At 30.6% G+C, this 16,063-nt stretch overlaps 1 protein-coding gene across 1 annotated transcript; it reads right to left on the bottom strand.

The window, feature by feature from the left end:
• Positions 1–1,527: 1,527 nt before the first annotated feature.
• On the bottom strand, positions 1,528–6,438 carry LOC113401079 (uncharacterized). Its single transcript, XM_026640808.2, has 3 exons — positions 5,902–6,438; positions 5,483–5,660; positions 1,528–2,484 (listed from the first exon to the last, which is right to left on the bottom strand). Exons 1-3 carry the CDS (start codon positions 6,312–6,314, stop codon positions 2,323–2,325), a joined length of 753 nt encoding a protein of 250 aa, XP_026496593.1. The 5' UTR covers positions 6,315–6,438; the 3' UTR covers positions 1,528–2,322.
• Between the last annotated feature and the right edge of the window lie 9,625 nt (positions 6,439–16,063).

Raw genomic sequence — 16,063 nt, forward strand, 5'->3', positions numbered from 1 at the left:
CAAACTACAGTCCGTTCACAGTTATTTTACCTCTGACATCTGTCAAAGAGGCTGCGCGTTAGGTTGGCATTACTGTCAGAGCTCCTCCAGTTATATTGAAAAATTCAGTGATTAATTACATTTAATCATGCCAAAAAGAGTGAGAGAGAGTGAGTGAATTTTGTGAAAAGGAAAAAGATAGTAAAGGTCCTATAATTCCGTTTGAAACGGGTAGCTGTCATGACAGGTATGTAAAATAATGTTACCTGCTATTAAACAATTCCCGTATGTTGAAAAATAATTCTCTATTTTAGTGAAATTTTATAATTTAAGATTAATGATTATTACATAAAATTACAATTTTAACAAATAAATTGATTTGTACCAATAATATGGGTCATGGTATTATTCACCTTCCATCCACGGCACACACTATATCTAGTAAAAGTATTTTCTAAGTGCGTACAAGTGAAATCGTTAATTTAATGGTGGACGGTACCATTATGTGTGAGTGTAAATCAAATGTTGTAAGTTTATTACCACCATTACAAAAGACGGTGAAATTGCTGCTTCCACGTCTCGAAAATCTTTACACCGAGAAATAAAACACATTTAATAAAAAGTAACACAGATAGACGATTTTGATCTTTGTGGAGTTAGAAATAAAATACATGTACGACGAAATGTACGCAGCCAGGAAAGAGGTTCCAACTTTAACGAAACTTTTAGCAGAGTTAAAGATCGTTATTGACTTAAAACGTAGACGATGAAATTGAAAAAAAACTGTTATACGAGTAAACGATGGTTCGGATACTGAGTCTGATAGCACTTCTGATTATTCGTTCTCTTCTGATGATGTCCGTTTAGATCATTCTTGTTCTAAATAAAAGTTTTGACCAATCCGTACTTGTTTTTATTTATTACCAAAACATAATTATATAGTTACAATAATATGTTTATGACTATACAAGGTATAGGATTATAGATATAGGATACAAGGCATTGGTACATAATACAGATATAATTATATGTATAACAGGCCACGCCACGTCTGAATCCGTCTTGCGTTGGAAACCTATCTCAAATCCAAGAATATTTATCCAACAAGTATTATTTTAATGAGTAATAAGATTTATTTTATTTTATATATTTTTCTGGCATTTTATTAATAAACTCTCTGTAGTGTTGTGTTCTCTGTACCGTATGCAAACGAAAAATAGAGGTTACAAGTTTTAATTTCTAGCGTTAATAGTATGTTTATCAGTTTTTATGGAATATTTTAGTATATTCTTCCGTATAAACATTATATTATCATATATATTTTGAAGCAGTCGTAAGTTGTTCTAGAACTTTTGTAATTTACACCATTGTAACTAGTTATAACCGCTTTATCCAGTTTTAAGAAATGAGTTAATTTAAAGAAAAGGATTTATATAAAAAATAAATAATTATCATATTATGACGTCAATAGTGGTCGACGTTATTAGTGTGTCGCTATTCGCACCAAACGTTTGTAATAAATAAATAAAATAGTCAAATGTATATTTAATTTATCTTTATTTAATTAATTAACGCTACTTTTAATAAATAGAGTCAGTCATAGAAAATTGAGTAGAACATGATAAGCAAATATTATGCTTTTTAAAATGTTAATGTATTCAGAAAATATAACTGGTACATTACTTATCTGTGAATACGTATTAAAGTAATAATAATAATCTTTTATATTTAAAATCATAAACGAGCAACCGTACATAGCAGATTCGATAGGAAAATTACAATTTATGTTACAAATTTAAAATAACATCATAAAAATATTTTTTTATTAAAGTGGCTTAAACAGTTTGTCGAGTTCATTTGACATTTATTTCTTTTGTGCTCGTATATGAATTTAACATATTTTTATCATATTAATATCGTTACAATGTCCGCCAATTAAAATATAATCTACATAATAAGGATTTGCTGTACATATCATATATTCGTAAAAAAATCTATATTTAATATCGTATTTCATTTATTTTCTTTAGTAATTATAAAGAAAATAAATAATGACATCTCTAGCTTTCTTATCAAATTCGATATTTAAAATAACTCACCTAGTTTAAATAGCTTCATCATCATCATTAACATTACAATCATGATGACTGCAGGAATAAGATAAATATTTTACATTAAAAATTGACAAGTAGTATTTATGCATATGCAACGTTTATGTACTTCTATAAAAAATATTATGCCACCGGCATGGAGTATCGCTAAACTCATTGTAGGAAATATTTGGCGTACAGCGCCCAGCGCTAGTCTTTGGAGTGTCTATAACGCTTGTTTATAATATCATATTTAAGAGACTAGAACGGCTAGGAAATCATCACTGTTTCTTGAAAGAGCTCCAGTTTTGAAGGCAGCAGCACCAAAACCTTTATTTCTGCCGATGAGATCGGGGAAAGGAAAATTTGGCACCCCTCGATGTCTGACGTCGAGAAGACCGTCACCAAACGAAGCCTGGAATTAAAAAATTAAAATCTTAGCCATAATTTTTTATAAGCATTTACCAAATATATATCTTGAATATATTCAAAATTTCAATATTAAATTTTAAGTATATCGAAATTTCAATTTAAAATAACACATGTTTGTCTTGTCTTGTCAGCTCTGTCAGCTTATACTTGTTTTAAACAAGGTATGTTTCTTTGAAACAGAGGCATGTTTTGAGAAGAAGCTTTCGTGATTGTTGATGGATAAATGTTTGTTTGTGTTATTGTTATTGATTTCATCCTATACATGCAGAGGGCTAATTCTACTAACGTTAATTATACATTCTCGATTCTATCCCGATCCAACTTCGACTATTTATTATATATATATATATATAATATATTAAGCAGAGTTTAATCGTGGCTGAGGACTAATTCTACTTATTTATATCGGTTATGGTACAATTCTAATTACATTCTAATCCAACTTTGGCCGCACCGCAACTGGATCTTTGCGCTTTTGAATAGGAAAACGTCTGAACGGAAACGATTATGTTTCGATTTGATTTTGAATTTCGATTAGAATTGGGATTGTTTCAAGTTTCTATTTATCGCCGAACATGAGATGAGGTAGGAATACAAATCGCTGACCTTTGCTTATAATTCATCTGATCTGTCTACTAGGCTAATTCAACTAACCATTGTGCTATTTAACAATTCGTGTAGTGTCATACGAAATATATATGTTTATGGGCTTTTGAAACGCACTTGTGTAGACGCGATACATTATTGACTTTAGAGTTTTACGTCGTCATATTATGCAATCACTGTCGTCGCTACTGGTTACGTCACATGTTTATGTATTATGAAATAAGTACGTGTACTCCGCTCATAGACATTGGCGCTGTAAGAAATGTTAAATATTCATTCATTGCCAATGCGTCACCAATCTAAGGAACTAAGATCCACTGTGCTCACTAACCCTTCAAATCGAATAAAATATGTAATTAGTGGATGGTACCTACCCAGAAGGGTATGGCCAAAGCCTTAAAATCAAGTGAGCAGGAACATAAATGATCATAAATATTAATTAAAATGAGAAGCGTAGCGTATGGTAAAGGTGTGTACAAAAACAATGTAAATTGCTTATTTATGAATCACATTTTTTTTGTTGACTTACATTGCATTCCTTGATTCACTCTCTATATTGATGTATTAATTAACTAACAGTTAATTACTGAAACTACCTTGAGCAAACAGTTTGTACGGTTTGCACAGCTCATTGAAGAACTGAAGGAATAAACACGAAACTAATCGCTGAATATGATCCTGAGATTAAATGCACCAAAATATATTATTACTGTAAATTGGTTTTTAACATCTCAAAGGTTAGATACGAGTGAGGTTTTATAGAGTGGCATTGCTTGACAGTAGATCGTGGCATGACATGATCAAAAAGTTATTTTGTCACAAATAAAAATTATAATAACTTTTTCCATTTCACTTTGTTATAAATAAGGTCATTAGTGAAATTCTTATAATGGTAGTAAAAACCAAATTACTTTCGATGGTTAAATAATAAACAAAAAAATATTGCTCGGTTAAAAGTCACTTGAACAGGACAGGATTGTAAATTGAAAGGTGAACATTAAATTAAGGTAACGAATTTCCTGTTTAATTCAAAACAGGATATGAAAGTTTGACCTTAACATTCAATTATTTAAGATTACGACCGAACGAATTCAATTGATCTTTTTAATTACCTTATTGTTCTAGTGATTCGTTTAAAAGGCAGCTTCTGATTCATCCTGAGATTCAGGATTCAAATTTTAACGGGGTCAAAGAAACCATATCAGGTTTATCTCGAAATTCACAGTATCAACCCGGAGATTGAAAGTTTTTTGTTTATGATATAGGTAGGCGGACGAGCAAATGGGCCACCTGATGTTACCACCGCCCATAGACAATTCACAAAACACTTCCATTGCTGGGTAAATGCGTAAAGTCCTTGATTGCGTCTAAGCTCTTTCCGGTCGTATACAAATGTCATTCCATCGGAGACCAAGAGAAAATATCTCCTGTGAAATTGATTAATCTCATACGAAAACGCCCCCCATTTGTGACAATTAGTCAGTAGAACATCTTAGTCGTTTATAAATAAATATGATAATTATATATTTTAGATTAAATACTACTGGAATAAACTAAATAGTGAATATTTGAAAAATTGCCAAGTATCTTGTTCGAATCAGGATAAAAAAGCCCGACCTTTAAGTTATGTAAGATAAGAAGATCCGGACCGAATGACACATTTTAAGTAATTTAAATTTAAAATCGTATTGCTTACGAATTTTAAGTCCTATTTGAAGGCGGTAAGGTTTATATTAGTTTATTTATATAAAAAAAAATAAGATAATAAACATATGCCGCCTACGAAGGTTTTATTAACATTTGCAAATTAATACTATTCTCTCAATGAAGTATGTATAAAATGATTACTATTGTATGTATTCGATAACATAATAAAATATTGAGATGATAATTAGTAGAAACGTCAGGGTACCTTTAATGGTATATTTCTTAGTTTGAAAATAAATCGTAGTGTATTTATTTATACACGTCTATTCATTTATTGGACACCTCTAAATGGGTGTATTATTGACCAAGAACATATAAACATCTATATTTTTTTATAATAATGAATTACTAGTAAATTTGTTTGCGGTTAAGAGGTTGACATTATGATAGTATATAAGATAATAATAAAGGAAAATGTTAAAATGTGATTACTAAGAATTTTGCTTACTTGTAATTTTCTTTAAGCGAAGTAATAATGGTAACACAAAAAATATTTCCATTAAAGATGACATTGCATTTACGGGTTGCAAAACATTATGTTCACAGGACGCAAACATTTTTGATCGAGACGAATACGAGAATTGTGGTGTATAAGAACGGATAATGGATGGACGTGACGAAAAAAGTTTAATAAATCCTCAATCAATTAATCTTTAAATTTTACTTACATCAGGTTGGAATCCGTTTAACGAGTTAAAGCCGAAAGCTGAAGAGGCACTCTGACTTCCCGCCAAGTTGTTAAACCCACCGCCATGGGCTGATGCGGAAGACGCTGCTCCGGAAAGTGACGAACCCGCGCCGCTAAAGGAAGCCGCTTGACTGCTAGCCTGGCTACTACCGAAACCACTGAAAAAATTTTATAATAATTGTTAGTTTGTTCCGGATATTGTCATTGTAATTAGAAAGTAAAAGTTCACATTATTTTAAATTTAAACATAATATACTATTTATTTTATCCAGAAATTTATAACATTATTTAAAAACTTAACCTGACATTTATTACTTTTAAATATATTTTTTCGTATCAAAGAATTTTAAAGTAAGGTCTTATTGAAGGTACTGTACCACATTACATTTAATGAATTACCTTCCAAAGCCATTAAAGGACGACGCTTGGCTCGCTGACTGTGACGCACTAAATCCTTCGTTAAAACCAAACGAAAAGGATTGGGAGGCTGAATGACTTATACCGGCACCACTCGCACTACTGCTAACACTCGCTGACAACCCCCCGTTTCCAGTCGGCTTCACGTTAAAACTATTACCCCAACCAAATCGTGGCCTCGGTTGACTCGACACACTCTTCCCACCTTCACCCGGAAGAAGAGTACTGGGGTCACGTTCTAAATGTTCCAATATCGGAAGAACCGGTGGAGTAATAATCGGCTCCAATTTTTTCTCTTGCCTACGCTGGTCTGGAAATACGAAGCCATTGGCCGGTGCAGGGCTTGCGAAACCCGCAGCCATACACAGACAGAGACACGTGCAGATGAACTTCATGTTTGAGCCCGTACTATGTTAGATTGACGATGTTTGTTGTATTAATAGGGTCGCACGAGGTCACCCGAGATGTTGGCATGCGGCTCGTGCCACAGCCTTCAGAAAACCCACTGCGCTATGCCTGGGCCGTCGTCCTGTCCAATACGAGTATCCCCTCTACGAAACACATCTCAGATTTGTTTCGTCATAAGCGATATCCTTATGCAGATAACGGTTTTATTGTTAGGACAAGTTTAGATAGTCGGAAAAAAATGAAACTCAGATACAATGCTGGAAAATCCAAGTGGACCTATTTATTACCCTTTAGTATTACAACCACGTATACATATGTAGTTAAATTATTGTTTGTCTAACATACTACGTGTCAAATTTTTTTAGTGGAGTCAACTAGTTGTTTGTCATTTAAATATCGAATCGTACTATCGAATAATTACGGAAATATTCATAATCGATTTTAATGTTTATTAAATATTTATTTTGGGTAGACGTATGTTTAAATGAGATATCCATTAGCAAATAAGTTCCATTAAATATATAGCATGTCTAGCTGCTCCACGCGGTTTCACACTAAATATTAGTTTTTGCTCTAAAATCGTATCATATATACTATTAAAATTGGCTATCCAGCGTGAAGATTTTTATCAAATCGGACGGGTGTATCCTGAGATTAGCGCTATCGAGCAGACAAACAAATTCTTTAAGTTTTTATATTAAATAGCTGTTAGCCATCTAATTCGCTGGGCATGAAATAAAAAAAGGGGAAGGATAAATGAAATTAAAATTTATATATATTAAAAACTGTTACCATCTACGGACTATTCCGCGTCGATTGATCGATCAATCTCATACCGATACGTTCAATACTTCCACGTGATTGACGAACAAAGAAAAAAAATATATTAAAAATGTTTTATGTATATACTGTTAGCTTCGTATTTGACATGACCAGTTTAAGCAACATACCAGAATATACTAATATCATAAATTATCACATAATTTGTATGTAAAGGAAAATAATTAGGAACTATTTTTAGCTTAAAAATATTCATATGCGAAGATTATCATTGCTAATGATTATTTATTATTAACGATTTTTCTAGCTAGAAAGATGCTCGACGTTAAAGTTAAATACTAGTATAATTTATGAAAATTTATTATAATAAGTGTTTAAAGTTTTGAAAATTTACTTAAATGGAATTATATTATCTTTATATATAGTTATTATACTTTTGTGCGTGTATAATTATGTATTATTATGTATTTCGTATTTCTGGACCGATTTCAATGAATTTTATATGATAGATGATGATTTCCCATAGATCCATGTATAGTTGAAGAGTAGAGCCGGTAGACCTATAAGCTTAATTTTTTTTGGTTTTTATTTCACCCGTACGAAGTCTGATGGACCGCTAGCCCTGCTATACAAAATGGATGAGCATATCATATATAGGAGCAAAAATGTTAATAATTTAACTGTTTATTAAACAGCTAAGACTCTAAGCTAACGGAATCGTGAAACAAATATTTTTTTATTTGTAAAACTTGAATAATTATACCGACTTATATTGTAATGTTTCTACATTTTTAATTTTAACAGGCTCATACTGTCGGAATATTAATAATAATTCGAAATATCAGCAACAGAAGCAATTATTTAGTACATTTTTTATTAATGATATACAGTTATATAAAAACCAGGTAGAATGAAAATATAGATAACTAAAGAAATATTATGTGATAATAAATCTTACAGTCAACGGAAATTTATTCATTATTAGTTATTAACCGACCTGACCATTTTAATTTAGTTTTTTTTTTTTTAATCAAAATATATATCCTTACACTCCTATGCCAGCACATACTCTGCCTAATACGTACCAAGTTTTATTCGAAGGTAAAAATCATTGGCGATATTTTGTAACAAGCCTTTTTATCTACGAATAAAAAAATAATAATGTATGTATAATATACGGAAATAATGTATTTCGTATAAATATAATATGCAAATGTAATTTCGTATTGACATTTGAAAATAGCTCTTCAATGCGTCATTATTTTATTAGAACATTTTCGGATCTCGTATCCGCGTACTGAATTTATCATTAGAATGTTACTAGCTTATTAAGTAAGAAACTTTGACTCATAATTTTCATCATGTGATTAAATAAAGAATTAAATAAGATTGATCAATTAAAGAAGGACAAAATCTAACTATATTTATAAAATTACCGCTGTTTTTTATGAGAATCAAGCAAAAACTGCTGAATATTTTGTTATGAAATTTGTATTATTATATTAAGCGCATTTCAGAGATTTTTGGCTGAATATTATCACACATACATAAATAAATGTATAACATTGCCACAGCAACGCGTCGTCGGATTTGCTAGAACTAATATAATAACTACATAGTTATTTTAAGTTACACGTTTTGTGTGGATAAAACATGTCATTGAACTTTTTTTTTTAAATAAATTTCCTTTACAAGCCATTGATAATATTTTCTTTTTATTAAAATGCGTTGAATTTAATTTTTCCAAATGAACTTTAAGGAACACATATAAACTGGGAATTTTAAAGACAAAAACGAATTTTCATGGTTTGAAAATTCGAAAAGCTAACTGAAATAACATTCGAATTTATATAAATCTTCCTTTCTTTGCAGCTTTTATGTAAGTAGGTCGAAAATCGACATAGAACTCGATCGTGAAATGTCAGAAATAAATAGTGAATTTATTGATTGTAAACCTAGGAATACGATCAGGGCAAATATCTCATGATATATGGTGGCAACCCATTATAAGAAACATAGAAAATAAGAGAAGACTTGCGTGTCAGATTACACTGGTTCATCCTTCAACCAATACGAACACGATAGGAGTGAATTTCATTCTTACAGTCAAACTTTGCACACCAAAGCAAAGTTTCAATTTTACATCACGTAATCTAATAACATATTTTTTATTATCAAAGGTTAAATACCGCTAATATCATGATGCAAATGTATTTATAATTCCATAATGAAATATGGTTTTTACATTAAACACCTTTAACTTCTTACTAAATGTGTAAATAAAAAATGACCGTTTTTCGAAATCGTTACATTCCATGCTCTGAGTGCGTGGGTTCGAGGACGTTTTGCATAACAAATATTGAATAATAAATAAACTCGTATAGGTTCATTCATAAACCAGACAAGAACATAGTATACTTTCAAAAAGCCGAAATGGTGCATTGGTTAGAACAAGTAAATATTAACAAAATATTTCTAGTTCAAAACCAGGAAACACAACTAAATTTTCATGTGCTTAATTTATGTTTATAATTCATCTCGTAACTCATGCATGTATCAGATTAAGATCTACCACATGTGGATCTACCACGGTATAGGAGATAATATATTTTTCATTCGCTTATTTAAAATAATAAATATATCAATGAAATTAAAGTTTTGTTACATAATAAGTACTTAGAAGGAAAGTATCATAACCGAAATAAATCTTCTGAAAACGCGGTCACAAACATACAATGTCAAGTGGCCGGATTACCTAACTAGAACTAGGGTTGCCATATATGTGAATACATTTTAACGAATTGAGTATTGCCTGCGTTTAAGGTTGTCGTTAAGTTTATAAAAATATTTTGGAGCATGGTTAGGAGGACAGTTTTATATTCTCGTTAGATCGTAAAGGCAAAAAGTCCTGATGCCAAATATTTCTTTCGTTGTGACGGAATGCCGTCTTACGAAATTTCATCTTAAGATACAAAAAAAAGCCTTAATGCACGAAAAAGTATCTACGCGGATGTGAAAATATTTAGTGAATTACTATTTTGAAATCTTCGTATGTCTAAATATTCCTTGGATTTTGTACTCACATTAGATAGATTAGACACATTAGATAGATTAGCGACATTAGATATAGCTAGTACACAGTTCCAAATAAAACCTTTGCGACACTACCGTTCCAATGTTTAAGGGTTATTTATGGTGGCGTAATGTGTGTTAAAGCAGGATGTAGGATTAATCACATCATAATTGATTATTATCGCCTTTCAAGAAAAATATAGTAATAATTATGTTCGCGATATTCATATTCATAGAATACGAAGATTTATAGCTTAGTCACTTCAAAGAATTTTATCACTAGCAATCACTTTAATGTAATCGAATCGAAATGTAATCGTTGCCGCTTAGACGTTTTCGTATTCAACTATAACAACGATTCATTTGAGGTTTGGTCGAAGTTGGTTCGGAATAGAATTGAAAATGTATAATAACTTTTATAAAATTAGTAGTATTTATCCCGAGGTTTTTCCATAACATTTAACTCAATCTGAAACAATAAATATTGATTTAAAAATAAAATCATAGAAAACAAATGGTACCAAAATACTTCGTTGCTAATTAATCGTAAAAAATCTATTGACAACCCTCATCCATAAAAAAAACCGAGTCCGGGGTCACACGTCTCATGTCACGGTCGCACTACAGTAGTCATGATCAAACGCACGCATCCATACGATCGATTATGATACATATTTTAACATTGCATACAATGCATCATTCGCTTTGATAATATAACTGGGTTAGTAGCATAAATTGAAATGTATTGTACACATTTTTTTTGGTTAGAGATTTCGGTATTCCGTTGTGAGGTGTTTAAACCTGAAATGAATAGGAATGTCAATAAATAAGTTGTAATATGTCGCGCGACGTTATTTCATGGCGTTAACACCATAGTTTTATTGTTTTAAAGCGCATTATTATTGATTTACTAACTTTTATTTTATTTTTATGTCTGTAAAGTTATAAATATCCATGATTTTTAAATGCATTCTTGGAAATTTGTTTTATTTTTTTATGTCGTTGTTACCTAGTTGTTGAAGAGTATTTTTTTAAATCATTTATTTTATGACTAAAATGTAACTTAAGATTTACATATATTTATCTTTTATATACTTTCTAGTGTCCTATCGAATCTTAGCCTTTAGCTTCTATTTTGACTACCTCGGGTCAAACTTTCGGCTTCGGTCAGAATGGACCGAGGATTTAAACAGAGACGAAAGATTTCTAGTAAGCGCTGAAATTGAGCGATTGCGTGAAAGCGCGAAGAAAAGGCGATGCGAAGGTCACACTTGACCTGACCGGCCAACATCGAAAACAGAACACTAAGTTCAAGCATCTGATCATCTAATCAAAGTAGCGTTAAGGACAATAAAGTGATATATAAATAAACGAACTTCCCTGAACGTGCTCTAATGATAAGTCAAATGATTGTAACTCAATGTTGACAAAACACTAAGTAATTATTTATAATTATATTGTTATTATTATATTTATTTCTGAATTGCACAATTTACCAAAATTATGCATTTGTGATTGTTAAATTAATATTGTAAGAAAATAAATATGTAACTACAGGCACAAGGGACGTAACATCTTAGTTCCCAAGGTTGGTGGCGCATTGGTGATGTAAGGAATGGTTAATATTTCTTACAACGCCATTGTCTTTGGGCGGTGGTGAACTTACTATCAGGTGGCCCATTTGCTCGTCCGCCTAACGATATCATAAAAAAATATATATATTATTATTAACATTATTTTGTGTTATTATTTGTGAAAATCACATCCTTCTAGTTTTTATAAACTCGATAAGCTTAAAAATATTAATTTATTCATTTTAAGCGAATCTTGAACTGAATTTTATTAAGTTCATTTGCCCTTCTGCTTTGGTTTCGGCCAAACGTTGTGATGATTGCCGATGAAACATCTTCAGCTTTGGCTTCAGCCAGAAATCTACAGAACACTATTATTACAATAAAAAAAAAATTAACGTTAAAAAAGTCATGTTTTGTCCACTAATAGACATAGTGTAGTATAAGTATATCCGTTTGAATCCTTCATTTTTTTTTTCTATTTATTTATTTCTATTAGTTAGCATGACGCCCCCTATATGCTGCAAAGCTTATCCAATACAACTCACGTGCCACCTATATAATTCTCCTCAGTTGATTCTACGCCAGAAACCTTCACGTTTATATAGTATAGTTTAAAAAATAGCTATAGAACATTTAAACTTAAAATGTTCATTTTTATATGTACATATATCGCAGAAAAAACTACAATTCTCCTTGACAGCATCTTTACAGGTGTCATCAGGATTGAATGCGAGTACAAAACAAAGTTTTAAGTGTTTCGTACAATTTAATTTACGTTTCATATAAAAAATAATCATCGGGCTACAATATTGGGTTCGCGACATCGATCTAACTCCATTCAACAACATTATTACTTATTACTACAAGTATTTAAAACGGGATACTTACCATGTTTATTATTTTCATTTGGTGGAGTTCGATATTTCGACATTATCTACGAATGTCTTGTCCACGGTAAATATTTCGTTTTAAATACTTGTATTAGTAAAAATAACCATGTTGATTTGAAATATTATTATTTATTATTAGGTAATACTTCCAATCAATAAACCTCAATCCAGCATTTCACCATTTGCCTTAATAAATTTTCTAAATTTTACAAGGACTACATAATAAACTACTACATCATTCCCGCCAAAACCGTTAAAATGTATGAGTCCCGCTCGAGGACTATCCTCGACTCTGATTGGTCGTGACGTATAATGCAATATTATAATAGTACCATTGAATGAATTCGTAAGATTTTATTCAATAATAGGTAAATGTAACAATACAAATACAATTTCGGAAAATATTTAAAATGTAAACAATAAATTATTCCGAAAAATCCTTCGTTGTGTACATAATATATATTATAATTATAATTTGTGTATTTCTATACAAGCTGGGTGTACAAATAATGTTTATATTGCAGCATATATTGTAGGTCTGAAAAGGCTTACAGAAAAGTTTACGTTATCCTGTGTCTATCTTCTAACATACGCTCAAAATAACTATTTTAATTATTAGATATATATATATATATATCAGATAAGTATAGGTTGCTAAGGTTATCTTCAATTAATATTTTGTTATAAAAAAGTAATATATTTATTTAATATTTTCATGCTAAGAGCTTTTTTTTTATTTGCTTAAAAAATAATTGCACCCGTGCGAAGCTGGGTTGTGATTTATGTATATTGTTTGTACTTTTCTTGCATGGCCATTGACTGGTTTAGAAATACATTAATTAAAAAGATATGCTGTTTCAATTACACGTGTAAATGATCTCATATAAATTATTATCTATATGAGATATTAATTATAATTAACGGATAATCGTAACAAATTAAGTAATAATAAAGATATTTATAATATATTAGCGGAATGCCATTTAATAGCGTGAGTCTACTTGACAAGATAGCATATCAAAAACGGAACGCGCTAGTAATTGATGTTTTGTCATCCTCTTCAACGAATTCGAAAACAGTGGCCATTCTCAATTGAGACTCGTCATTTGTGTAAAAATATGCCCAAGTGTGTGCATTTGCACAAAACTGTATGCCCTTTAATAATCCAATAACTATTAATTGTTAACCCATAATCAGCACCAAAATAGAAGACAGGATATATATAATTATCTTTCACTCTACAAGCCAATGATTTTTTTTTACGCTGGGTGAAATCCTCAAAAGGCACCCGGTTTCTTGGGTGGAGAATCCGAAGTCTTCAGATTCACTGACACGCCTACTTACTCTATACATCCTCGACTTTGTTCCGTACGGATTCGGCAGCGCTCGTCTTTGGGAAACATTGTGTGTTAATCATGATAGTGATTTTAAGCATATGACTGATCTGCACCCCACAAACTAGCTAATTATATTAAAAGTGCATTTGCTACAGAAACGATAACGCGAGATCAGCTGTATGTTTATTTCCTGTATATCATTCTTCCCTATTTCTTTATTAAAAAAATTATAATTCATTGTTTACGCATTTTATTTACATTTATCAGAAAGTTGATGACAATGTACAGCGATTATGATGTGATAATATGCCGAGTTTCCTCATTTAAATTGTAACGCGATATATGTTTGTAATTAAACTAGTTATATATTATCTATAATTTATTGAATATGCAAAATATTTCATCTACGTAGTTGATACAATCGGCAACGTAAATGTGCTATTTTTTTCTGCTTTGAGAAATTGCAATTGATTTTTTTTTTTCAATAAAAGTACAACTTCGATTATGTAAAATTGTTTCTGATTAAAATAACAAGTTCGATGAATATAAATAAATATAATCTCTATTAAAAAAATGTTCTGAAAGAACAGGCTTGGAAGATCTGAAAGAAAACGGTGCAGATAATTTTATGAAAAAACAACAAAATCTTGTAAATAATAATATGCAATCTATTGCATACATATACAAAACTTGTTGCGTTGACTGTATTTGTTTTAAACCAATAAAATAAAATAATACGTGATTAATGTATTTGTTATAGTTGAACAGGTGCGATGACAAAGACAGACTTTCGCAATTACAATTCAAGAGTAATTCATCTGTATATGTATATAGGTATATAATAATGTATATAATATATGTAGTTTCTCCTACTTTTTAGACGTTAATATAGTTGTTAGAATAAGTCACATAGGCTTCATTATATATATCTACTATATCGCCAATGGACCACAAACCTTGGGGGTTAGGGGCATACCCTCGTGCCTGAAGTTCACTTCAAACCATAAAATTACACAAAAATACTAAGTATTGATGTTTGAAGGTAGAAAATCTAATAGGGGCGTGGGACTTACTCAAACGGGCTTGCACAAAGCCCTCCCACCAAGTGAAATACATCCGAACGTTCAAATAGGCAACCTATATATATTTTTTGCTTTGATTGTGAATATTTAATAAGGATATACATATTTCATTATTGACGATCATCATCAATCACTAACATCTTCGCCCGTTAGAGTTTTATATTTAATCATAAAACAACCGTAAGTTTTAATTTCACACATAAGTCAATTCGAAAACATCAAAATGGCAATGTCCTATGATAACCCATTGGACTAGATACATATGTAAAAAATTACAACTTGATAAATTTTATACAGTTTTTAGATGATTCTTGAAAAATGCTTATGCCAATAATGTCTAAGTGAGTTTGTTCGTCTTTGTACCGAACATACTATTTTTTTTTAAACGAATATTTCGTGATAAACAAATTGACATACATATTTTTCGTAAGCATTGAATTGAATTAAATTATGGGTACTTTTTCATTTACCAGATTATTTTTTATTTATTTATTAAGGACCTCTACAGAGGATTCACGAGAACACTTACAAGTAAATTTTATCGTGCAATAATTATTTAAAATGTATGTGCTCCTTCATTATAGGCGACCAAATAATGTGCGTGACATGAAATATTGACTAAACTGAGTTTAAATACAAATAAATGACATACAGTGATACTTAATAAATTAACACGGAAACTACAAAAAAGGTAAATAATGGTTATTTAGACAATGCTATGCAAATTTGAAATTAATTATTACAAGGCAAAGTAAAAAATTAAAGTATTAATAAAAAGTAAAGAAAATTATAATAAAAAATATTATGGAATTGTATAATGATTAAAAAATAAAACTCGACAAATGCAATAAATTAATTTGACTAAAGTCAACCAATCATTAAATAAGATTTAAAGTTTTTTTTTAAATTTTTATTTTGTAAATATTTGTTTGAAGTTTATAGCTGCCCTCACACACTACCCAGACTATTGAGACTACTGTTATAACGAAACGCCCATTGTA

Source organism: Vanessa tameamea, chromosome 2 (assembly GCF_037043105.1).
Source record: "Vanessa tameamea isolate UH-Manoa-2023 chromosome 2, ilVanTame1 primary haplotype, whole genome shotgun sequence".
In the NCBI taxonomy this organism is placed as follows: domain Eukaryota; kingdom Metazoa; phylum Arthropoda; class Insecta; order Lepidoptera; family Nymphalidae; genus Vanessa; species Vanessa tameamea.

What these genes read in the sequence shown, in the direction of transcription:
- LOC113401079 (XM_026640808.2), bottom strand. Translation starts at nt 6,314, where the DNA reads ATGAAGTTCATCTGCACGTGTCTCTGTCTGTGTATGGCTGCGGGTTTC. An exon ending in TCCTTTAATGGCTTTGGAAG is followed by an intron (nt 5,661 to 5,901) that starts GTAATTCATTAA and finishes AAATTTTTTCAG; the next exon opens with TGGTTTCGGTAGTAGCCAGG. An exon ending in TAAACGGATTCCAACCTGAT is followed by an intron (nt 2,485 to 5,482) that starts GTAAGTAAAATT and finishes TTTTAATTCCAG; the next exon opens with GCTTCGTTTGGTGACGGTCT.